We start from the raw sequence: 24235 nt of genomic DNA on the forward strand, positions 1-24235 counted from the left end.
AGAGCTCTGGGAGAACCACCCCCGTCCCTGGATGGAGGTCTGAGAAGATAACCTCTTGGTGAGCCTCACTCAACCGAGGTGAGCATAAGGGGGGAAACTCAGACTTGGTTCTTTCCTTCTTGACTCTCAGGCCCACAGAAACCCCAGTACTTCCCTCCATTCACTGCAGGCCACATGGCCGCAGATTCACTTATTCAAAGTCACCTTCTGATCACAGAAGAACACACCTTGTCACACACTTCATCACACACCTCAGACCCCAGACAAGAGAAATTCCAAACTATATGGCCTTTTGATATCCATCTTCTCTCTGTCTCACCCTATGGGTTTAACCCCTATGCTTCTCTCAAATACCTTTGGATAATTAAGTCGCTTGCGTCATGGAGAATAACTGTCTTGTATCTCATCAATTCCTGTCATACCAGCCCCCTACCTTAGGGGCATGCTGACTGTTAAGAAACCTGTAATTTCTGTCATATTGCAACAATAATTACCTCCATTGCTTTTCTATTTAACTCATGTCAATTTTGCTAATAAACGGACTCTAGGATTCTGGGGCTGAAGGACTCAGATTCTAGATTCACGCTAAGAGTCTACTGGTGACTTTTACTTCGTGTCACCCCTGTCGTGAGCGAGAAAGAACCAGCCCGTTACCTTTCCCCTGGAGGACACCCTGCCGGAGAAGGAGAGAGACACCCCGAAATCAAGGAAAAGGGATGGACATCTGGATATAGTCGTAGGTGTATGTGTGACTTGGAAAGGAGAAGATGGGATCATGGGCAGATATATACAAATAAAGACAGAGAGTTGCAGAAATAATAGTTAACCCATACATATCTGCAACCTTGAGAGAACTGCTGTAGCTTCTAGTAAAGGGATTAGGGACACAGGACTCTGGTGGTGGGAATGGTGTGGACTTCTTGTAGCCCTGTTATCTTGTCATTTTGTAAATCACTATTAAATCACTAATAAAATTAAATAATAATTTTTAAAAATATTTTAAATATTTATTTCCTTTTGTTGCCCTTGTTTTTTTTTTATTGTTGTTATTATTGTTGTTACTGATGTCGTCACTGTTGGATAGAACAGAGAGAAATGGAGAGAGGAGGGGAAGACAGAGAGGGGGAGAGAAAGACAGACACCTGCAGACCTGCTTCACCGCTTGTGAAGCGACTCCCCTGCAGGTGGGGAGCCGGGAGCTCGAACTGGGATCCTTGGGCCAGTCCTTTGCGCTACCACCCGACTCCCTAAATAATAATTTAAGAAAAAAAGAAAAAAGATAGACAAAGGGTGAAGTGTTCCAAACTGAGCTAATCCCTTGCTCTCAGCCACGTGCACTTCACTGAGACTGTGCAGTCCGGACATGCCTTTCTTGAGAGGCTGAACTGGAGCTCATAAGCGGTTCACTAAATGGGAGTTTCCTTTCCCTTTCTGCCTTACGCGAGGTTTCCACGGAGCGCCTGTTACAGAGTGGGAACACTGGGTTCAGACATCATGTCCCCCCCACCCCAACCCATTCTCTCTCTAAGGAAGGGCATTTCTCCCTGGCAGATCAGTGGGCTGTACACACCGCTGTTTACAGGCTGCCTTTCTGGGAAGGGGGTCCTAAGAGTCCACTAACAGTCCTGCCTTCCTCCGCCTTCACTCACAGTCCACATTCCACTTGATGTTCCGGGGAGGGAGTTTCAGAGTCTCGTTGATCTTCTCCAGGACTGTCTGCAGCTTCTGCTTCTGAGCGATCTCTGACTGGGTCACCTCGGCAACATTCAGCTTCTCGCTCTCAAGTTTCTCTGGGGTGAGAGGGAAAAAGAGAACAGTGGGTTACCTTCAGCCTTGGAGCGGACAAGCCCATGGAGCTGCGGCTTCATTCACTGATCTCCATGCACGTCCTCAGACGTCTGTCTGCTCACATCACAGTCCTTGTGAGACACTGCATGGCCCACTCATCTGATGGTGACACCAGGGTGCTGAAAGCCACCTGCGTCATGAACTCAAAAACGATGAATACCCCAGGACCATGGAAGTAAATCGCTTAATCTGTCTGTGTCTTCCTTCTTCTTTTGCATTCTGCCTGCTCCCTCCCTTTCCTGTTTTTGCCTCCAGGGTTATCGCTGGGGCTCGGTGCTGGTAACACAAATCCCCTGCTCCTGGTGGCCATTTCTTCCATTTATTTATTTAAAAATATTTATTTATTTATTTCCTTTTTGTTTCCCTTGTTTTTATTGTTGTGGTAGTTATTATTGTTGCTGTTGTCATTGTTGGATAGGACAGAGAGAAATGGAGAGAGGAGGGGAAGACAGAGAGGGGGAGAGAAAGACAGACACCTGCAGACCTGCTTCACCGCCTGTGAAGCGACTCCCCTGCAGGGGGGGAGCTGGGGGCTCGAACGGGGATCCTCATGCCGGTCCTTGTGCTTTGCGCCACGTGCGCTACCGCCCGACTCCCTCTTCCATTTATTTTTACTGGATAGGACAGAGAGAAATCGAGAGAAGCTGAAGCCAGGTGGTGGCACACCTGGTTAAACGCACATGTTACAGTGTTTAAGCCCCCGGTCCCCACCTGCAGGGGAAAGCTTTGCAAATGGTGAAGCAGGGCTGCAAGTGTCTCTCTGTCTGTCTCCCTCTCTGTCTCCTCTACCCTCTTGATTTCTGGCTGTTTCTATCCAATAAATGAAGATAAAATCTATTTTTAAAAATTGAGAGAGGAGAGAAAGATAGACATTTGCAGACATGCTTCACCACTTGTGAAGTGTTCCCCTCTGCAGGTGGCGGGGGTGCTCGAACCTGGGTCCTTGCACTTAGTACTAGGTGCACCACCACCTGACTATTTCCATTCCACCTGTGGAAAGGAGCTCTGTGCCCCTAACTGGAAGCTCCCCTGTGCTGCCCCAGGGTGACTAGTCCTGACTGAGGGCGCCTGCATGCTCCTGTAGACTAGAATGCGCCAGGCTCAATCACACCCATCTGTTAACTGCTTCGTTCCTATTTCTTGGAACTTCTCCTATTTGAGGTGTCCAGATTCATCAGTTTGGAGACCCAGGATTTCATATCCCTAACACTAGATGGTGTCTTAAAATTTGAGACCATCTGACAATTGCTGCTAGTCAGGCAAAAGAGCCAGTGCTAGGATATAGGTCAGTAAAGGGCCATTATAGGTCACTCTCAGGCCTCAGCCTTTTGAAAGTAGAAAACATGGGGGGGGGGTGGATAGCATAATGGTTATGCAAACAGACTCTCATGCCTGAAGCTCCAAAATGCTAGGTTCAATCCTCACCCCCCCCACACACACACACACCACCACCATAAGCCAGAGCTGAGCAGTGCTCTGGTTCAAAAATAAATAAGGAGGGGTCGGGCGGTGGCGCAGCGGGTTAAGCACACCATGGCGCAAAGCGCAAGAACCGGTAGAAGGATCCCGGTTCAAGCCCCCGGCTCCCCACCTGCAGGGGAGTCGCTTCCCAGGCGGTGAAGCAGGTCTGCAGGTGTCTGTCTTTCTCTCCCCTTCTCTGTCTTCCCCTCCTCTCTCCATTTCTCTCTGTCCTAGCCAACAACGACAACAACATCAATAACAACAGCAATAGTAACTACAGCAATAAAAAAAAAAAACAAGGGCAACAAAAGGGAATAAGTAAATATTCAAAAAAAGAAGAAAAGAAAGAAAGAAAGAAAGAAAGAAAGAAAGAAGTAAAAAAATTTTTAAAAAGAAAGTAGAAAACAAAAGCTGTGACCAAAAGCTGTGACCAGTAAGAAAGCGATAGGCTTGCGTTTAGTTAGTGGAGGTGCTCTGCTCTTTGTAAGTGGCACTTGTAGAATTAATTGTGTCTTAAAGCCAGTGGTTCTTAAATGCAAGAGCAAATTCCCTTTATACTTTACTTTTTTTTTGTTAGTGATTGATAAATTAATAGAGGTACAGTTTCATACTGCACCCACCACCAAAGTTCACCACCCCAGTTCTCTCAAAGTCTTTGTTTCCCCCCTTTATTGGGGGATTAGTGTTTGACAGTTGAGAGTAAATACAAGAGTTTGTACATGCATAACATTTCTCAGTTTTCCACATAACAATACAACCCCCACTAACTCAGTCTTTTTTTTTTTTTCAGGAACTTTAAATTTTATTCAAGAAAATGGAGAATATTCATATATTAGTCCATGAGAGAGAGGAAGAGAGAAAGAAGCCCCCTTCCTCACATCTCCTTGGGTGCTCACCTAGCAGAGAGTGAGGAGAGAGAAAACCCCCCACTGACTCAAAGTCTTATAGACTGGTTGGCTTTTTTTCCCCCCAAGCATAGGTGTTTCAGTTCTCTTCTTTAAACTTATATTTTATTAGTGATTTACAAGATTATAAGATAATAGGGAATTAGTTCCACACATCTCCTACCACTGAAGTTTTGTGACCCAGCCCTCTTCCAATGGTAACCACCACAGTCATAACTTTTTCCTTGCACTGTTGACCATTCTGCTTTTGAATTTTACATGTTTGCCAGTGGATACCTTTAGTATTTTTCTTTTTTCCATCAATATGTTTAAGCAGTCAATGATACTAAAATTATAAACCATTCTTTCTAATATATATATATATATATATATATATATATATATATATATATATGTATACATGTATACATATATACTTAACTTGGTATTGCTTATTCAGGAGAAAATATTTTTTGGCTTTCCTTTTGCATTAATTATCTGTTAGAAAATGTAATTCTGGGGTAGGGTCGGTAGCATAATAGTTATGCAAACAGACTTTCAAGCCCGAGGCTCCAAAGCCCCAGGTTCAATCCCCCATACCATCATAAACCAGAGCTGAGCAGTACTCTGGTTTAAAAAAAAGAAAGAAAGAAAAGTAATTCTGGGCTGGATGGTGGCACACTCAATAAAGCAGACATGTCACCATGTCCGAGGACCTGAAATCAAGCCTCCTAGTCCCCATCTGCAGGAGGGAAGCTTCACAAGTGGTGAAGTAGTGCTGTAGTGTCTGTCTCTCTCATCCTTTCCTTCTTTCTGACCTTGTTAAAAATAATAATAAAAGGCCCCTTGTAGAGGTGGACTCATGATGGTGTTGAGCCCCAGTGATAAAGGTGGCAGCAAGCAAAGATGAATTCTGCCCAACTTCCCCCCATTTTATCCCTCGCATTGGGTTGGTTGTCTAGCTTTTCCTTTCCGTTGTTGTTCATCTTGTTTGAGCGTGCACACGGGTATTAGGAGGAGTGAGTAGACAGAACATCTCCAGGCAACCCTCGTTGCCTTATTAGATCTAGGTGGTGGTGGTGAATAAGGTAGTATAATGGTTGTGCAAGGAAGATTTTCATGCCTGAGGTTCTAAAGTTCCAGGTTCAAGGATTCCTGCACCACCATACTGGAGTCATGCTCCGGTAAAAATGAAAACCAAAGCAAAAACAAAACCAGAATCCCCAAAAAAATTACTTAAGTGCACATGGTACAAAGCACAAGGACCAGCTTAAAGATACCGGTTCGAGCACCCAGCTCCCTACCTGCAGGGGAGTCGCTTCACAGGCAGTGAAGCAGGTCGTCTGCAGGTGTCTGTCTTTCTCTCCCCCTCTCTGTCTTCCCCTCCTTTCTCCATTCCTCTTTGTCCTATCCAACAGCAATGACATCAGTAACAACAACAACAATAATAACTACAACAATGAAACAACAAGGGCAACAAAAGGGAATAAATAAATATTTAAAAAATAGTTAAGAAAAAAGTAGCAAAGAAAACTCCCAAATTTTGGGCAATCTTTTCTTGCTCATAACATACAGATAGGTTTGCTCTGTTAATAAAGATGAGATGAATATATATATATATATCCTATGAGCTTTCTACTCAAATATATACCTACATCAATACATATGAATATAAATTAATTTTAAAAGTATATTTTATGGAACTACAATTTATTCGACTGTCTCCCTTAGACATAATTTTTCCCCGTTAGCAATGAGTTGACCAGGAGCACCCTGCGGGGGTAGTCCTGATTAATGCAGGTCAGAAAACAGTGACTGACTGCCTTATAGATTTTCTTCTTGAATCACTCCCGTTAAGTTCCCTAACAGGCTGTATTATTTGAGTCTCTGCTGTTCTCCAGCTCTGCAAGTAAAGACAGAACTGTCGTCTGCATTGTGCAAGCTTGTATCACTCATCTACTTTTTGTGACATTTTAAAATAAAAGCTTTGGGTACCTCTTCTGTTATCCCTACCTCGTTTTTTATTCTTAAAACATACAGCCCATGAAATTTAAGATAGCCAATGAATTATCTCCATAACAATTCCCATAAACTATTTCACTCAGTATTAAGGATTTTAAAAAATAATAATTTCTTTATTAAGGTTCCCAGTTTCCCTCTTTGATTCTCTGTTAGACTCTTTTCAGTGAGTTCTGTGTAACTTACTATTGCTATTTTTTTTATTTCTTCCAATAAATTGTTTCTATAGTTATGCAAATTGTTTATCATTGTTTATCTTGTTAGAAAGCAGCAGGCATGATTTTGAAATATTTTCACAGGTGGAACCATTTTGTGAAATTCTCATTTTTTTTTAATTGGCATCTAAATACACATTTGGAGAGATTATGTGTAAAAAAGCAATCAAACAAGGCCCGGGTGGTGGTACACCTGATTGAGCACACATGTTACAGTGCACAAGGACCTGGGTTCAAACCCTGGTCCCCACCTGCAGTGGTGAAGCAGGGCTGCAGGTCTCTCCCTCTCTCTCTCTCTCTCCCCCCCCTCTATATACCCCATTCCTCTCTGTTACAGGCTATCTTTGTCAAATAAATAAAGATAAAAAAGGAAAACAATCACAAAAGTCTTCCAAAAGTTCTGATGTACCAAGAGAGGGGAGAAAAACCCCAGATATATATCCAGTTATACTGAAAGGTTAAAGGACTGAGTTTACACAATTGCCACAAATAGGATAATATATTGATGTCACCTAGTATGAATGATTCCTGCAATATTAAAGTATTGTTGTTTCCAAACATATGGAAAGGGATAAAGTTATTAATATTGCATGATGGTCAGAGAATCTGGTCTGAATAATTTGCTGAGGTTTCTCCCTGAACATAGTCATACTTTTGTGAATGTTCCGTGTGCAGTGACAAAGAATAAGAATGCCCCAGCTGTTTAACTGTATGGTCCAAATGGTCTCTACCTTTATGAACCTTTTATCTATTTATTTGCTGTATTGCCATTTGAGTTATTGCTGGGGCTCAGTGCCAGCGCTATGAACACACTGCTCCCGGGAGCCATTTATTTTTTCCTTTTTAAATTCTCTTTCTACTTTACTAATAGGATAGAGAGAAATTGAGAGGGAAGGGGGATACAAAGAGAAAGAGAGAGACACCTGTTGCACTTTTTCACTGTTCATGAAGCTTCCCTCCCTGTGGGTGGGGAGCAGGGGCTTGAACGCAGTCCCTTTGCACAATGAAGGATGTACTCAACTGGGCACGTCGACACCCTGCCCCGACACTTTTCTGAACATGTGAAAAACTACCACTATAGGACTAGGAAGATAGCTCACTTTCATAGTGCACATACTTTGTCTTGTTTAGAGCTCAGGTTCAACTCCGGCCCCTGGAGTAGTAAAGGAAGTCTGGGTGCTGAAGTCTCTCTCTCTCTTTCTCTCTGTGTGTCTGTCTTTCCATCTGAAAAAGTCAGTGTGGAATGGCAAAGTGACAACCAGGAAACAATGCAACCACTGTGGTCATTGGTTTGCCAAGCTCTTCCAATTCTGATTTTTCATTTCTTATTGCAGATTCTACAAACAGAACTATATTCAGCATTCTCATGAGTACAGTCTCTGTATTCTTTTCTGCCCTTTTAACTTTTCTGTTTTCATACATTAAGGGATGCTGGATTTTGTCAAAGGCTTTCTCTGCAGCTATTGATATAATCATATGGTTTTTGGTTTTGTTTTTATTGATATGGGGGACCACGTTGATTGATTTACACATAGTAAACCAACCTTGCACCCCTGGGATAAACCCCACTTGGTCATGATGAACAATCTTTTTTGTTTAATATTTATTTATTTATTCCTTTTTGTTGCCCTTGTTGTTTTATGGCTGTAGCTATTATTATTGTTGTTATTGATGTTGTCATTGTTGGATAGGACAGAGAGAAATGGAGAGGAGGGGAAGACAGAGGGGGAGAGAAAGACAGACACCTGCAGACCTGCTTCACCGCCTGTTAAGCGACTCCCCTGCAGGTGGGGAGCCGGGGGCTCACTCTGGGATCCTTACGCCGGTCCTTGCGCTTTGCGCCATGGTGCGCTTAACCTGCTGCGCTACCGCCCGACTCCCTGAACACTTCTTATAAATTAAACAGGTGTGGCCTTTTGTGTCTGGCTTCTTTTACTATATATATGTCTTTTTGTTTTTAACATTTTTTCCTCTATTGGGGGATTAATGCTTTACAGTCACCAGTAAATACAACAGTTTGCACATGCATAACATTTCTCAGTTTTCCACATAACAATACAACCCCCACTAGGTCCTCTGTCATTCCTCCTTTTCCAGGATCCATATCCCACCCCTCCCCAACCCACCCCTTGTACTCTGGTGCAATACAAGACTTTTTTCTATTTCTTGGAAGTACTTCTAGCATCACCAGTGGCACTTTGTATGGGCCCCAGGGCGTTACTCAAGGTTCTCAGTATTGCACTCCACACAACAAAAAGCCCACGAGAACTGTGGGTGACGGCTTTCTACAGTGATAACGCAATTGACTGGGGTGACCAGCTTGCTCACATGGAGATGGTGAGTGCCACAGTGTTTGAAGTAGATACTGGTGACACTTAAACTCGCCTCAGTAGAAACGGGAAGCATTTCTGACACCCTTACAGTTGTAGCAGTGTGCTGTCCAGTGAATTTTCATCAGCCATGATTTAAGACTGCATCTAAATGTTTGTATTTCCCACAACTGTGAATCATGGAAGGGGTGGCCTTAATTGTGTAAGTTTGGATAATGTTTACCTTGGCAGGAGTCTTGTGTCTATTTTATGATAGTAAATATCTAGGTTTCATGCATTCAAGACATACCTACATTAAAAATTTTTTTTTTCAGTATTTCTAGGCTACTCATTCTTTATAGTTATTTCAAATTGTCACAGATCTCCTAAAACATTCCTCTCCCTCTGAGGGTAAGGAGCAAGATTCTTTATGGGGTTTTCTGACTTCTGTAATTGCTTCTCCACTGGACATGGGTGTTGGCAGGTTGATCCAAGGTATCAACTTTTAAGTTAAAATTTTTGCATTGAAATCATCCCAAGCATCTTCTCAGACGACAGTGAAATTAACACTTGACAATAAACAAAAGATTAGTAATAGTCCCCAAATGTGGAAACTCAACAATACACTACTTAATAACTACTGGGTCAAAGAGGAAATTAAGGAAGAAATCGAAATGTTTAGAGAGTTCCTTGAAAATGAAGACACGAGCTATCAAAATATTTGGGACACAGCTAAGGCAGTTCTGAGAGGAAAGTTCATAGAACAGATGAGTGGCTGAGCAAGTTGTGGTGTATACACACAATGGAATACTACTCAGCTATTAAAATGGTGACTTCACTGTTTTCACCCCATCTTGGATGGAGCTTGAAGTGAGATAGATCAGAAACAGAAGGATGAATAGGGGATGATCTCACTCTCAGGCAGAAGTTGAAAAACAAGATCAGAAGGGAAAACACTCAGCAGAACCCGGACTAGAGTTGGTGTATTGCATCAAAGGAAAAGACTCTGGGGTGGGTGGGTGGGGAGAATACAGGTCCCAGAAGGATGACAGAGGACCTAGTGGGGGTTGTATTGTTATGTGGAAAACTGAGAAATGTGATGCATGTACAAAATCTTGTATTTACTGGTGACTATAAAACATTAATCCCCAATAAAGGGGAAAAATGTCCAGCACTTTTAAGATTTCAAAATCTTGTAGCTATTACTCTTTATTTATTTATTGCTAATTAATTAATTAATTTTTGCCCCCAGGGTTATTGCTGGGCTCAGTGCCTGCACTATGAATCCACTGCTTCTGGAAGCCATTTTTTCCCACTTTGTTGCCCTTGTTGTTGTCATTATAATTGTTGTTGTTGTCATAGCTGTTGTTATTATTTATTTTCCCTTTTGTTGCCCTTGTTGTGTTGTTATTTTTTTTAAAGATTTTATTTTTTTATGTTTCTTTATTTTTCCTTTTTGTTGCCCATGTTGTTTTTCATTGTTGCTGTAGTTATTATTGTTGTCGTCGTTGTTGGATAGGACAGAGAGAAATGGAGAGAGGAGGGGCAGACAGAGAGGGGGAGAGAAAGACAGACACCTGCAGACCTGCTTCACCGCCTGTGAAGGGACTCCCCTGCAGGTGGGGAGCCGGGGGCTCGAACCGGGATCTTTACGCCAGTCCTTGAGCTTCACACCATGTGCGCTTAACCCACTGCGCTAGTGCCCGGCTCCCAGACGCTCTTGTTTAAATCATGAGAGAACAAGGTGTGAGCGCCAAGGTCTTACTATGCTTGTTAGCTGTACATTCCACTCACGCTGAAGAAACTCCTGCCCAGTCTCTGCAACACTGCCCCTCTGCGCACCATGGGGCACCTACTAGACATTCCACTGGTGCTTCTGAGCACGCACACACACACACACACACACACACACACACACACACTCACACACACACACTCACACACACTCACACACTCACACACACACACTCACACACACACACACACACACACACACTCACTCACACACACACTCACACACACACACACTCACACACTCACACACACACTCTCACACACTCACTCACACACACACTCACACACACACACTCACACACACACACTCACACACACACACACTCACACACACACTCACTCACACACACACACTCACACACACTCACTCACACACTCACTCACACACACACTCACTCACACACACACTCACACACACACACTTACACACACACTCACTCACACACACACACACACACACACACTCACACACACAGCCACACACACACACACACACACACACACACACACACACACTCACACACACACTCTCCCTCTCCCTCTCTCTTCTATGCTCCTACCTGACAGTCCACAGTCCTTTTCACTACAAGGACATGAGCTACCTGAGTATCTTATAGCTACCTTTCACTTGCTAGCTCCCTAAATTAAGCAGTTAACTCAGGGCACATCCAGTGATCTTTGGTTAATGAGTAGTCCTTAACTAGATTAAGATCTAGTACAGGCCGGGGCCGGGTGGTGGCGCACCTGGTTGAGTGCACATGTTATAGAGTGCAAGGACACAAGTTCAAGCCCCCAGTCCCCACCTGCAAGGGGAAAGCTTCACAAGTAGTCTCTTTCCCTCTCTATCTCCCCCTTCCCCTCAATTTCCAACTTTCTCTATCAAATAAATAAAAAAATGAAAAAAATTTAAAAACTAAAAAAAACAACAAGAAAAAAAAACAAATCTGCACACACCGGATTAAAAAAAAAAGACAAAACAGGAAGTGGGGCGGTAGCACAGCGGCTTAAGTGCAGGTGGCGCAAAGCGCAAGGACCGGCCTAAGGATCCCAGTTTGAGCCCCCGGCTCCCCACCTGCAGGGGAGTCGCTTCACAGGCGGTGAAGCAGATCTGCAGGTGTCTGTCTTTCTTTCCTGTCTTCCCCTCCTCTCTCCATTTCTCTCTGTCCTATCCAACGACAATATCAATAACAACAACAATAAAAAAAAAAACAACAAGGGCAACAAAAGGGAATAAATAAATATTTTAAAAAAACTTAAAAAACAAAACAAAGCAAAAATAAACCCTTCTTGTAGAATTTTTATGCCCAAGGGACCTTTCTTGGCCTCATGCCTACAGAGGGGATCCTGTTTCAGCTCTATGCTGCTGTGAAAACCAGAAAGAAGAACCTTATGAACTTTCATCCCTCCAAACAGGCCTCTCTGTTACTGGGGTCTGCACATGTTCAGAGATAAGAATCAGTCAAATAAAACACACAACAAGGAAACCTCAATAAGAAACAGGCAGTAACTTGTGCTCAAATAAAATAGCTTTCTTTTTCTTATTTACAGAGGGAGAGATGAAGACAGACACCTGCCTCACTGTGCATGTAGCTCCCCGCCCCCTACAGGGGGGGGGACCAGGGACTAGAACCTGGGTCCTCATGCATGGTGGTGTGTACACTCTACCAAGCGCACTTCAGCCCTGGCCCCTTAGATAACTTTGTTGGGCAGGCATTTTTTTTTAGACTTGTCTACCTCTGATCCCTCCTTTTGCCTAGGTACAGAGCTTAAATACAGCAAGGCGGTCAGGAATGTCACTGCAAAGCGCAGAGGCTGGCAGACATGTCCTGCCAGTGCACAGGTCCAGCCTTTCATGTTGGTGTTGTGGAGTAAGAGTGTAGCAGGGCTGGGAAATGGGGGGTGAGAAGCTCTTGCTGTGACATGCAGAAAGGAGGCAGAGGGACCAGCATCTGGCTTTTCCCACCAACAGCACCAAGAAGCGGCCGGGGTCACGGGGGGCAGTTCCGGAAGCAGAAGCCGCCAAGTCCTCTGAGGGTATGAGCTGCCCTGAGCTGCTGGACTGGGGGCGGGGTGGCATGGACTAAGCTTTCCTTCTCCTGTTGCACCGTAAGAGGGGTTGAGGTGTGCCCCTCTGGAGAAAGTAGTTTAGAAAATATGAAGAGATAAAAGTGAGGAGTAGGGAGTCCGGCAGTGATGCAAGGACCGGCGTAAGGATCCTGGTTCGAGCCCCCGGCTCCCCACCTGCAGGGGAGTCGCTTCCCAGGCGGTGAAGCAGGTCTGCAGGTGTCTGTCTTTCTCTCCCCCTCTCTGTCTTCCCCTCCTCTCTCCATTTCTCTCTGTCCTATCCAACAATGACAACAACAACAACAACAACAACAATAACTACAACAACAATGAAAACAACAAGGGCAACAAAAGGGAAAATAAATATTAAAATTTTTTTTTTAAAAAAAGGATAGCAGCTCCGCTTGCCATCAAGACTTGACCCTGCAGAGGTCCCTGTGAGAAACCAGGATACTTCTATTCAATAAACCTATACAAACAATTAGCCGCCAAGGTCAAGAAAGACAGAAAAAAAAAGTCACAGGTGGACAAGGCTAGAAAGGAAGAAAGAAAGAAAGAAAGAAAGAAAGAAAGGGAGAAAGAAAGAAAAAGAGAAAGAGGGGGACCGGGTGATGGTGCACCAGGCTGAGCGCACATGTCACAGTGCACAAGGACCCAGGTTCGAGCCCCCGGTCCCCACCTGTAGGGGGAAAGCTTTGCGAGTGGTGAAACAGAGATGCAGGTGTCTCTCTGCCTCTCTCTCTCTCTCTCTCTTCCCTCTTGATTTCTGGCTGTCACTATTCCATAAATAAATAAAGATAATTAAAAACATTTTTAAAAAAGAGAAAGAAAACAAGATAAGACAGTGGACTGTGGGGTCCTATATCCCGGTTGGTTGGGTAAGAGGTTAACATCTGAGGAAGGTGGGTGAGGGCAGACAGGACCACTGTACTATCTTTGCAGCCCTAAAATTAGCCCCAAATAGGGAGTCGGGCGGTAGCGCAGCAGGTTAAGTGCACGTGGCGCAAAGCGCAAGGACCAGAAAAAGGATCCAGGTTCGAGCCCCCCGCTCCCCACCTGCAGGGGAGTCGCTTCACAGGCGGTGAAGCAGGTCTGCAGGTGTCTGTCTTTCTCTCCCCCTCTCTGTCTTCCCCTTCTCTCTCCATTTCTCTCTGTCCCATCCAGCAGTAACTACAACAATAAAACAATAAGGGCAACAAAAGGGAATAAATAAATACAATAAATATTTTTTTTAAATTAGCCCCAAATCACAAAGGTTTTAGAAACATTGACAAATGGCCAATGGGTCTGCTTTATAGGTTAAAGACAAACAGCGCAATGAAAAGATTATTTGGACAAAACAGGAAACAGCAGAGTGCAGAGAAAGGGCTTGACTGGGCAGGTGGTGGCGCGCCTGGTTGAGTGCACGACTGCCACCTCTCCAGATTCAACGGAGGTCTCGAAACTTTACATCAGGCTCAACCTGACGCTGTTGACTGGCTACGGAAGAAGGGCAAACGCTAGAAGAAGAAGAAGAAGTGCACAGGGACCCAGGTTCAAGCCCCCAGTCCCCACCTGCAGGGGGAAAGCTTCACGAGTGCTGAAGCAGGGCTGCAGGGGTCTCTCTCCTCTATCTCCCCCATCCCCTCTCAATTTCTCTCTGTCTTTACCCAATAGTAAATAAATAAGAAGGTTAAAAATAAAAACAAAAACAGAGAGAGGGTTTGGAAACACAGAATCTGAGAAACATGATGAGCTTCTGAGTGAGGAAGCTGCAGAAAAAAGGGTGCAGTCGCTGTTCCGCCAGTATAGACACGGGCACTGGGCGTGAGGCTTCACACGGGCTGCCTGAAATGAGCCGGGTCTGGCCTGTGGTAGACGGGACAATGGGCAGAATTTGTGACACATACAAGATGGAGAAAGGGCAGTGCCACTGTGGGATGATGACTCCTTCCTGGCCTGCACAGCTGGCTGTGTGGCTGGACCGCCATTCCTCGAGGTGGTAAACAGAAGGAGTTTGGTGGGGAGGAGGAAGACGACGTGTGACTGACGTGAGACAGGATGTCTGGGAGGCAGTGAAAAGGTCACCAGTATAATGCCAGCAAGCAAGGGTTCCAGAGCTGCACGGGTGAGGGCACACGTCACGCAGGCGATGACTAAGACTGAGGGTAAGTAGAGGCATCCAGAATGGAGGGCATGAAAGAAACAGAGGGAGGCCAGGAGGTGGAGTGCCCAGTTGAGCACATACGCGGTGCCATGTGCAAGGATCTGAGTTCAAGCCGCTGGACCAGGGATCCTACTTGTAGGGAGAAAGCTTCAAAAGTGGTGAGACAGGGGGTCGGGCGGTGGCGCAGCGGGTTAAGCGCAGGTGGCGCGAAGCGCAGGGACCGGCGTCAGGATCCCGGTTCGAGCCCCCGGCTCCCCACCTGCAGGGGAGTCGCTTCCCAGGTGGTGAAGCAGGTCTGCGGGTGTCTGTCTTTCTCTCCCCCTCTCTGTCTTCCCTTCCTCTCTCCATTTCTCTCTGTCCTATCCAACAACAACAATAACTACAACAACGATAAAAAACAAGGGCAACAAAAGGGAAAATAAATAAATAAAATATAAAAAATTCTAAAAAAAAATAAAATGGTGAGACAGTGTTGTTGTTTTTTGTTTTTTTTTTTTAATCTCTCCCTTTCCATTTCTCTCTATCAAAGAAAAGAGAGGGGGGGGGAAAGTGGCTACCAGGAGCCTAGTGGAAATTAAAAAAAAAAAAGAAAGAAAGAAGGAAAGAGAGAGGAAGAGAGAAAAGAAATAAGAGGAAAGAAAGGAAAGAAAGGAAGTTAAAAGAGAGCTAGCTAGAGAGGGTGGGTCAGTGATAGAGAGGAGGCATTGTGTGAGTGCGCGGGCAAGGCTTGCGTTTGAAGCCTGGCACTGCATATGCCTGAGTGAGTTCAGGTCTGTACTTTCCCTCGTTAATAAATAAAATGTTTAGAGAAGGAGAAGAGAGGATGAAGGACAAAGACTGAACCCGCAGACTTGGCTGAATGAGGAGAACGCTGGTGACAACGGGGCGGGTGCAGAAGTGGAGGGAAGCCAGCGGGCATGAGCGGGCGGGCGGGCGGGCGTAGACGCGGGCTCAGAGGGGCTCCACCACGCCACACTACCTACTGGACAGCACATCACGGTGACCTCAGGGGCAAGGCGGGGGACAGAGGGAAGCTGGCACCTAGCCCACTGCTCAGAAGGGAATCATCAGCGTGGGGAAACACAGCCAGTGGCAAACATTCTTTTTGAGAAATTGAGCTGGAAAAGCGAGAAGACAGAACAATAGTCAGAGCTGGGGACAGAACAGAACTGGAAGTGATTACACTTTGTGAAGAGTAAAAAAGGTGGGAGACGAACTCCCGGATGGTTTCACTTAGATGTGGAATCTGGAGAATGAAAAGGCATGAGCTCACAGGCAAACAGAAAACTCAGAAGTAAACTGTAAGACTTTGTGAGAACTCTAGTGGTGGGTGTGGGGCTACATATACTCTATGATGCGCTAATTGTGTAAACCACCATGAATCACAAAGTTAAAAAAAATGGCTTAATTAAAAAAAAAGTAGAATAGGGGGCCAGGTGGTGGCACATCTGGTTGAGCACTGACAGTATAGTTTGCAAGGACTTGGGTTCAAGGCCCTGTTCCCCACCTGCAGGGGAAAAGCTTCAGGAGTGGTGAAGCAGAGCTGCAGGTCTCTCTCTGTCTCTCTCCCTCTCTAATTTCCCCTTCCTCTCAATTTCTCTCTGTCTCTATCCAATAATAAATCAATATTTTTTTATAAGGAAGAAAAAAATATTTTAAAAAATATTTATTTATTTATTCCTTTTTGTTGCCCTTGTTGTTGTAGTTACTGTTGTTGTTGATGTCGTCATTGTTGGATAGGACAGAGAGAAATGGAGAGAGGAGGGGAAGATAGAGAGGGGGAGAGAAAGACAGACACCTGCAGACCTGCTTCACCGCCTGTGAAGCGACTCCCCTGCAGGTGGGGAGCCGGGGGCTCGAACCGGAATCCTTAGGCCGGTCCTTGTGCTTTGCGCCGTGTGCGCTTAACCCGCTGCGCTACCGCCCGACTCCCGAAAAAAAAATCTTAAAAGGTAGAATAGCCAGAGTGAAACTCAGGGCTCAGAGGGATCAACTCAAACTCTCCTCAGATTGACCCCTCGCTCCTGGGAGACTCTGGGGCATATCTGTAACCCCGAGCCGCCTCTTGCTGTGGGGTATCTTGCCTGCGCTCACCTTGGGCCCAGAGCGGCTGTTTGTAAATGCTCACATGGACAGAAGTGGCATCACATTTTCCGTGACCACCTTTCTCAGCATGAGTGTTCTTCTCAAAGAATCTGATCTGACTGTACTAGATGCCTGAGCAAAGGTTACACAAATGGGATGCTGGGCAGTTTTGCAACTATTCCAGATTACTTCATGACCACGTTCCGTTGCCACATTTCACCCTTGTTTTGAAAGCCCAGTAAATAATCCTTTTAAGACAGTTCTACAGCCTGCCTTAGGTTTTCTGTTTTTTTTTTTTTTTTTTTTTTCTGGAGAAGGGAAAAGCTGCCATCCGTGAGGGGGAGGGCCAGGTTCTGGGCTCTCCCAATCTGCAGGTAACAAAGGCTTCTTCTTCCTTCTCCCTTCTCCCTTCTCCCTTCCCCTCCCCCTCCCCCTCCTCCTTCTTTTTTGCCTCCAGGGTTATCTCTGGAGCTTGGTTCCTGCACTATGAATCCACTGGTCCTGGAGGTTATTTTTTCCCTTTTGTTGCCCTTGTTGCTTATCATTGTTATTGCTATCATTGTTGTTGGATAGCACAGAGAAAAATCTGAGAGAGGAGGGGAAGACAGAGAAGGGGAGAGAAAGACAGACACCTGCAGACAAGCTTCACCGCCTGTGAAGCAACTCCCCTGCAGGGGGGGAGCTGGGGGCTCGAACCAGGATCCTTATGCCAGTCCCTGCACTTTGTGCCCCATGCGCTTAACCCGCTGCGCTACTGACCAGTCCCCCCCAAAGGCTTCTTATGTCCTCTCTCACCGTGTGTAGCTGCACTGACAGCATTTAACACCAACACTCACTAATATTCATGTCTGGATGCGAAGTCAGTTCCGCTCCCTAGACATTACTAGATGTTCTGTTAGCCCTCTGCTCATTCAGTCTGCCCTGATTAAGTGCCAGGCAGCCTGCCAGTAGTAGAGAAGCCTGGATTAAATAAGGCCTGGCTGCTGCCCACGAGAAGCCCACAGACACGAACACAAACAGCTATGAACACCAGAGCATCTACTTAGAGGAACGTAAAGAGGACAGTCAGGAGGGGTCCACTAGGCAGCAAAGATGGAGTTGGTCTTTGGCAAACCCCATGCAGTGCATATGTGAATGTTACTTCACAGGGTTTTGTAGGTAGCAAGTAGATAGCCTTTATCATGCACGAGGACAGGACGTAGGTTCAAGCCCCAGGCCAGCAACAGGAGTGGCTCGGAGTAGAACCGGAGTACCCTTCCTCTGTACTCTTTCTTTCACCCTCTAGCTACAGAAAAGAAATGGCTGCCAACAGTGGAGGAGTCACGCAGGCCCCAGAGGTAATCCTGGTGGGAAAAGTGTTAAACATAAAAAAGGTACCTGGGGGCCGGGCGGTAGCACAGCGGGTTAAGCACACAGTGTGCAAAGCTCAACGACCTGCAGAAAGATCCCAATTTGAGCCCCCGGCTCCCCACCTGCAAGGGAGTCGCTTCACAGGCGGTGAAGCAGGTCTGCAGGTGTCTATCTTTCTCTCCCCCTCTCTGTCTTCCCCTCCTCTCTCCATTTCTCTCTGTCCTATCCAACAATGACAGAAGCAACAACAACAACAGAAGCAATAGCAACACAAACAACAGAAATAAAAATGGCCTCCAGGAGCAGTGGATTCATAGTGTAGGCATTGAGCCCCAGCGATAACCCTGGAGGCAAAACAAACAAAAAAACAAACAAAAAAAACCCTTATGTGAGAGCCAGACAGTGGCACTCCTGGTTAAGCACACATATCACAGTGCACAAGGACCCAGGTTCAAGTCCCTGGTTCCCATCTGCAGGGGGAAAGCTTCATAAGTGGTGAAGCAGAGCTGCAGGTGTCTCTGTCTCTCTCCCTCTCTGTCTCTCCCACCCTTCTCACTTCTCTCTGTCTCTATCCAATAATAATTAATTTTAAAAATACAATTTTTTTTCTTTGGCCAGAGCACTGTCTTATGGTGGTGCTGGGGATTGAATTTAAGGCCTTTGGTGACTCACTGAGGCATGGAAGGTCTTTTTGCATAAGCTCTATGCCACCTCCCCAGTGCTAGTACGTTATGTATACAGACATCTGTGTAGCTGAGAGAGAATGCAGACAACTTTCTTGTAAGAAGGAGACAAACTGATTCCAGAGACTGGAAGTTGCATTAATGTTTTCCCTTGGCAGATAAAGGAGGAGGAAGGGTTTTGGAAAGAGTAGAATGAGGGAAAGGACACAATGGTGGCTTACACAATAATGTATCAATAATATACATTAAAAAAAAACAAACTTAACAACGGAAATGAAGAGAGGCATCTCATAGGCACTATTCTGAGCACACTGCCCTGTCTGAGCCACCTGTGGGCGTGGCCGGAAGTAAGCAGCTGGAAGTAAAAACAGATGAGGAAATGCTTGGAATGTTGTCTTCCAGCTAGGGATAGGGTTGAGACTCCTAAGCCAGTGCTGGCAAGAACAGACTTGTGATTTCAAAAGGCTCTTCTGGGGAGGGAGAACCAGCCCAGGGGCAGCACACTCGTCTACCAAAAGGCTCTCCTGCTAGCTGTGCAGGGACCGGGTTACAATTGGTTGAGAGGACTGGAGTGCAGAAGTCGTTGGCATGGTTCAGACTGGTCCAAGTGACAGGATTTGGGCAAGAATTTTGAGTAGCGAGCGCTAAGGAAAGCTGTTCTATACACTCAGGTGAAGAAGTATTTTTAACGAGTGGTTGAGCACAGAAACAGGTGCCTAGCAGGCAGGTAAGAATGACAATGGTCTATCGGGGTAGTGGTATGACCCACAGATAAAATGGGGTGGTGGTGGTGGGGGAGCCATTCAAGTTCAACTTGAGCTTTCAACACAAAAGTCACACTGAAGTCTCTTCCTCCACACCGGACTTGTATTTTCCTGGGGGACACATACCTTCCCCCAAGTGGCGTCCCTGTTCTCCAGGAGGGGCAGCCCCTTCTGGCTCACTGTGACTCTCTGTCGTTAACGCAGGTAAAACACATTTCAAGAGGAGCTCAGACACGGCTGTGTTATCCCACGTGCCACACATTCACAGCCCATTCCCAGGAACACAGCTGAACAGGGAACAGTTCCTGGGGTGCGGGCGGTGGCGTGCCCAGTTGAGTACACATAGTACTAAGTGCAAGGACCCGCACAACGATCCAGGATCGAGCCCCTGGCTCCCACTTGCAGAGGGGATGCTTCACAAGTGGTAAAGCAGGTCTGTCTCCCTCTCTATCTCTCCCTTCCCTCTCAATTTCTGTCCTGTCAAATAAAATGGAAGAAATAGCCACCGGGAGCAGTGGCTTTGTAGTGCCAGCAGCGAGCCCCAGCGATAACCCTAGAGGCAGACCACAATGACAACAAACAAATAAACAGGGGCCAGGTAGTGGCGCACCTGGTTAAGCACACACACGAGGGTGTGCAAGGACCCAGCTTCAAGCCCTTGGGCCCCACCTGCAGGGGAAAAGCTTCCCAAGTGGTGAAGCAGAGCTGCGGGTGTCTCTCTCCATCTCTCTCACCCTCTCAATCTGCGGTAGCGCAGCGGGTTAAGTGCACATGGCCCAAAGTGCAAGGACCTAAGGATCCTGGTTCGAGCCCCCGGCTCCCCACCTGCAGGGGAGTCGCTTCACAGGCAGTGAAATAGATCTGCAGGTGTCTATCTTTCTCTCCCCTTCTCTATCTTCCCCTCCTCTCTCCATTTCTCTCTGTCCTATCCAACAATGATGACATCAATAACAACAACAATAATAACCACAACAACAATAAAAAGACAAGGGCAAAAAAAGGGAAAATAAATGTAAAAAATAAATAAATAAATAAATAAATAAATTTAAAACAAAATCAATGTCCCCCATCCAAACCAAACAAAACAAATTTCCTCCTAATTAGGAATAAGAACTCCACCCCCCCTTCAACCTTCCTCTTACCAAAAAGCTTCTGCAGGACTTGTCCATCATATAAATCCTCAGCCAGGTCTTTCACAATGATTCTTTCTCCAACAAGAACATCATTAATCCAATCAATTAATACCTAGAGGGAGAATAAGAGCCACTGGGGATTATCTTTTAAATGTATATAAGCCTCTATAATTAGAATCTAATCTAAAAATAAACTTTGCATTGTGAAAGCATTATAACCTAGGGGAAGATATCTGTGAGGACAAATTCCAGTGACCTGTTCATCTTCAGCTGTGACTCTTGTAGAGTTGGGGCCATCGCTGTCCCTTCCATCTTTTTTTATTCTTATGACAAGTAACATTCACATGGTGTTTGGCTTTGGAGTTATTCACACAGGGTGGAAACCCCAATTTTACTCATGAGTGGAATTGTTGAGGTTAGAAATGACAGGAAGTGCCTAGGGGAACAAAGACTCTGTTGCACCATTCCAGAATATAGGTCCCCCAGGCACACAGGGGCAAGGAAATGGCTGCACAGGAAATGGGTGTGGTAACAGGTGTGGATGTGGCTTAGGAAGGAGAGGGAAGGTGGGGCTTGGGTGTTTATAAGATAGTCCTATGGGCGTGGCTTGCTCTCTGCCTAGGTGAGCCTGCCATCATTAGTAAGGGCTGGCTCTCTCTCCGCCCACAGGTACTCTAATATGTGAATCTTCTCATTTTTCCTGAATAAAGTTTACAATTCCTGAAAATCATACTTTCCCCTAATTCCTCATTGAGATTATGTGTGATGAACCTTTGAACATGTAGGAAATAAACTCAGCCCATAATTTCTCTCCATACAGAACTGGGTTGCTCCTTCCTCCATCTGTATGTGTGCTTCTGAGATCTATGGCTCTAAGCCACTCTGGCTATCTTCTGGGCCTCTGACTCCCTACTTCTAAAATGGAGGATGACATCTGGCTCTGTGGGGATTGTCCTCCTGTGTTCAGGATGGGAATCAGCCAAAGGAAACATGTTTGTCCAGTCACAGACCTCTCCATGGGTGCAACTGTAAACCGAACCCTTGTCTCTCTGACTCTAAAGCACATGCTCTCCCTGAGTCTAGCTGCTGGATGGTGCCATGGAAGTCACCTCTCCACTCTACACCACTGCGAGCTCTTACTCCCTGAGGGCCTGCTGTGTGCTAGGAATTTGAAAGAGGCATTCCATGTGCTAGTTCACACAATCCTGTGAGGTAGGGATCATTAGATTCATTTATTAAATATATATATATTTCTTATTATCTATCTATCTATCTTTTTTTGCCATTAGGAGTGATATGAGGAGCTAGAGTATGGAGACCCCAATAATAGCCCCCTGCCCCTGAGTCCCGCAACCTACAACTGGTGGGAAACTGAGGGCAGATTCTGAGCAGGAAAATGGTCTGCTCAGATTTGCTTCCTGAATGGACTTCTCGAGAATCCACTGCTTTCTGGTCTTGTTCACAGTACAACCCGGAGAACTCAGAGGAGGACAGTGCAGGGAAGGGGGTGAGATACACAGGGTGTGGGAGACATGGTCACTTGCTGGGGGTTGGGTACAAACTCAACCGCTGTGCCAGGGGCACCACACACCATGCTTGGTTTACTGTTGATTCTGTTTCCGTGTTGCTGGTTATGATCACCATCAAATCTCTTGCTGTTTCTGAGACTCCGTTTACTCAGCTGTAAAACAGAGCCACCACTGGACCCCAGTTCACAAGGCCCTTGAAGAAAGCAGTGCAAACACTGAACCAGAGGACCCTAGCAAGCGTGTCATTGGCACCAAGTCCCTAGCACTTATGTGTGCTGCTGTCTGCTGGTCTTTGCATGACGCTTAAGAGCTGATTTCTTTCTTCTTTTTCTTCCCTCTATCAGTTCTTTTTTTTTTTTTTTTTAATTTTTCCCCATCACCAAAGGTCTGTGTCCCTATCCCCAACTCCATAAATAACCACTATAGTTCTCCCCCCGGTCTTGAAAATCGGTTGCTATTTTTTTCTTACTTATATGTTCAATTGTCTGTATTCCCTGTATGAGCGACCCCGTTCTATAGTTGCCATTCACCTCCTGACTTGCTTCACTGAGCACCATCTTCTCCAGTTCCATCCACTTTATCCCAGAGGACACAAAGCATCCCTTTTTATTGCTGTGTAGTACTCTGCTGGGTATATGTCCCTTGACTTTTTTTTTTTTTTTTGCCTCCAGGGTTATTGCTGGGGCTCAGTGCCTGCACCATGAATCCACTGCTCCTGGAGGCCATTTCCTCCATTTTGTTGCCCTTGTTGTAGCCTTGTTGTGGTTATTATTGTTATTGTTGATGTCATTCATTGTTGGCTAGGACAGTGAGAAATGAAGAGAGGAGGGGAAGACAGAGAGGGGGAGAGAAAGATAGACACCTGCAGACCTGCTTCACTGCTTGTGAAGCGACTCCCCTGCAGATGGGGAGCTGGGGGCTTGAACAGGGATCCTAATGCCGGTCCTTGCACTTTGTGCCACAGGCACTTAACCCACTGGGCTACTGCCCGACCCTCCCTTGACTTTTTTTTATCCAGTCATCTGTGGAAGGGCATTTTGGTTGTTTCCAGGTTTTTGTTATTGTGAATAAAGCCGCCATAAACATGGGGGTTCATAGATCCCTTTGAATCAGTGTGATTATAGCTTCTGGGTATGTGCCCAGCAGTGGAGTTGCTGGAGTATAAGGTATTTCCATTTGTATCGGTTTAAGGATTCTCCGCGCTGTTTTCCAGAGTGGTTGCACCAGTTTGCATTCCCAGCAGCAGTGCAGCAGGGCTCCTCTCTCTCTACATCCTCTCCAACACTTATCTTCCTGTGTTTTATTGACGGAGCCCCGTTCTCACAGGTGTGAGGTGGAATCTCAGAGTGGTGTTGATTTGCATCTCTCTGGGGATGAACGAACCTACCTTCATCAGCTCTTGAAGTTTGGGGTCACTGCGCGAGTTAGGGTCCACCATGGTTCGAACCTCGTTCTCCTCTTTAAAAAGAAAGAAAGGAAGCCAGTGAGTTGGTTCCACTCAGAGGCATTAGGCGACCCCAAGAGAAAGACAAGAGAGCAACTTACCCAGCATCGTGTCCTCGGGGTCCAGCTCAAAGGGGATGGGGCTGAGGGGCAGGTTGATGGCGTTCATGCCTTCCTCCTGGAGCTCGGAGACTGTAACGGGATGGGAGGCAGGGTCACAACGCGGCTCACCAGCAGTGGGAGAGAGGGACACAGGAGAGAGGTGTTTGCATGCCACATGTTGCACGGAGCTCCATGACAAACACGCCAGACATCGACACTGAGAAATAAAACCACTGCGGGTAGGCGACAGTGCCACTCAGTCTGCAATCTGCTTTCCTGCCCCTCAAAGAGTGTGTGTCACCACCCCATCGTCTCACCTCTTCCAACTGTCTGTCACCTCTCTCTCGCTGCCTCAGAGAAACAAGGAGGGCTCAGTGGCCTGAGACTGTCTCTCTCCTTAAAAAGG

At 45.9% G+C, this 24235-nt stretch overlaps 1 protein-coding gene across 1 annotated transcript in view; it reads right to left on the minus strand.

Annotated features, from left to right (window-relative positions):
* PARVA (parvin alpha) overlaps positions 1-23986 on the minus strand; it is a 48816-nt gene extending 24830 nt beyond the window's left edge. Inside the window, exons 1-4 of the mRNA XM_060184474.1 lie at positions 23830-23986; positions 23672-23742; positions 20765-20867; positions 1650-1790 (exon numbers count right to left, since the gene is read on the minus strand). Coding sequence (XP_060040457.1) covers positions 1650-1790; positions 20765-20867; positions 23672-23742; positions 23830-23896 — 382 coding nt within the window. The 5' untranslated portion in view covers positions 23897-23986. The remainder of the gene's footprint in view (positions 1-1649; positions 1791-20764; positions 20868-23671; positions 23743-23829) is intronic.
* Between the last annotated feature and the right edge of the window lie 249 nt (positions 23987-24235).

The sequence above is a fragment of the Erinaceus europaeus genome, unplaced genomic scaffold, assembly GCF_950295315.1.
Source record: "Erinaceus europaeus unplaced genomic scaffold, mEriEur2.1 scaffold_668, whole genome shotgun sequence".
Classification (NCBI taxonomy): domain Eukaryota; kingdom Metazoa; phylum Chordata; class Mammalia; order Eulipotyphla; family Erinaceidae; genus Erinaceus; species Erinaceus europaeus.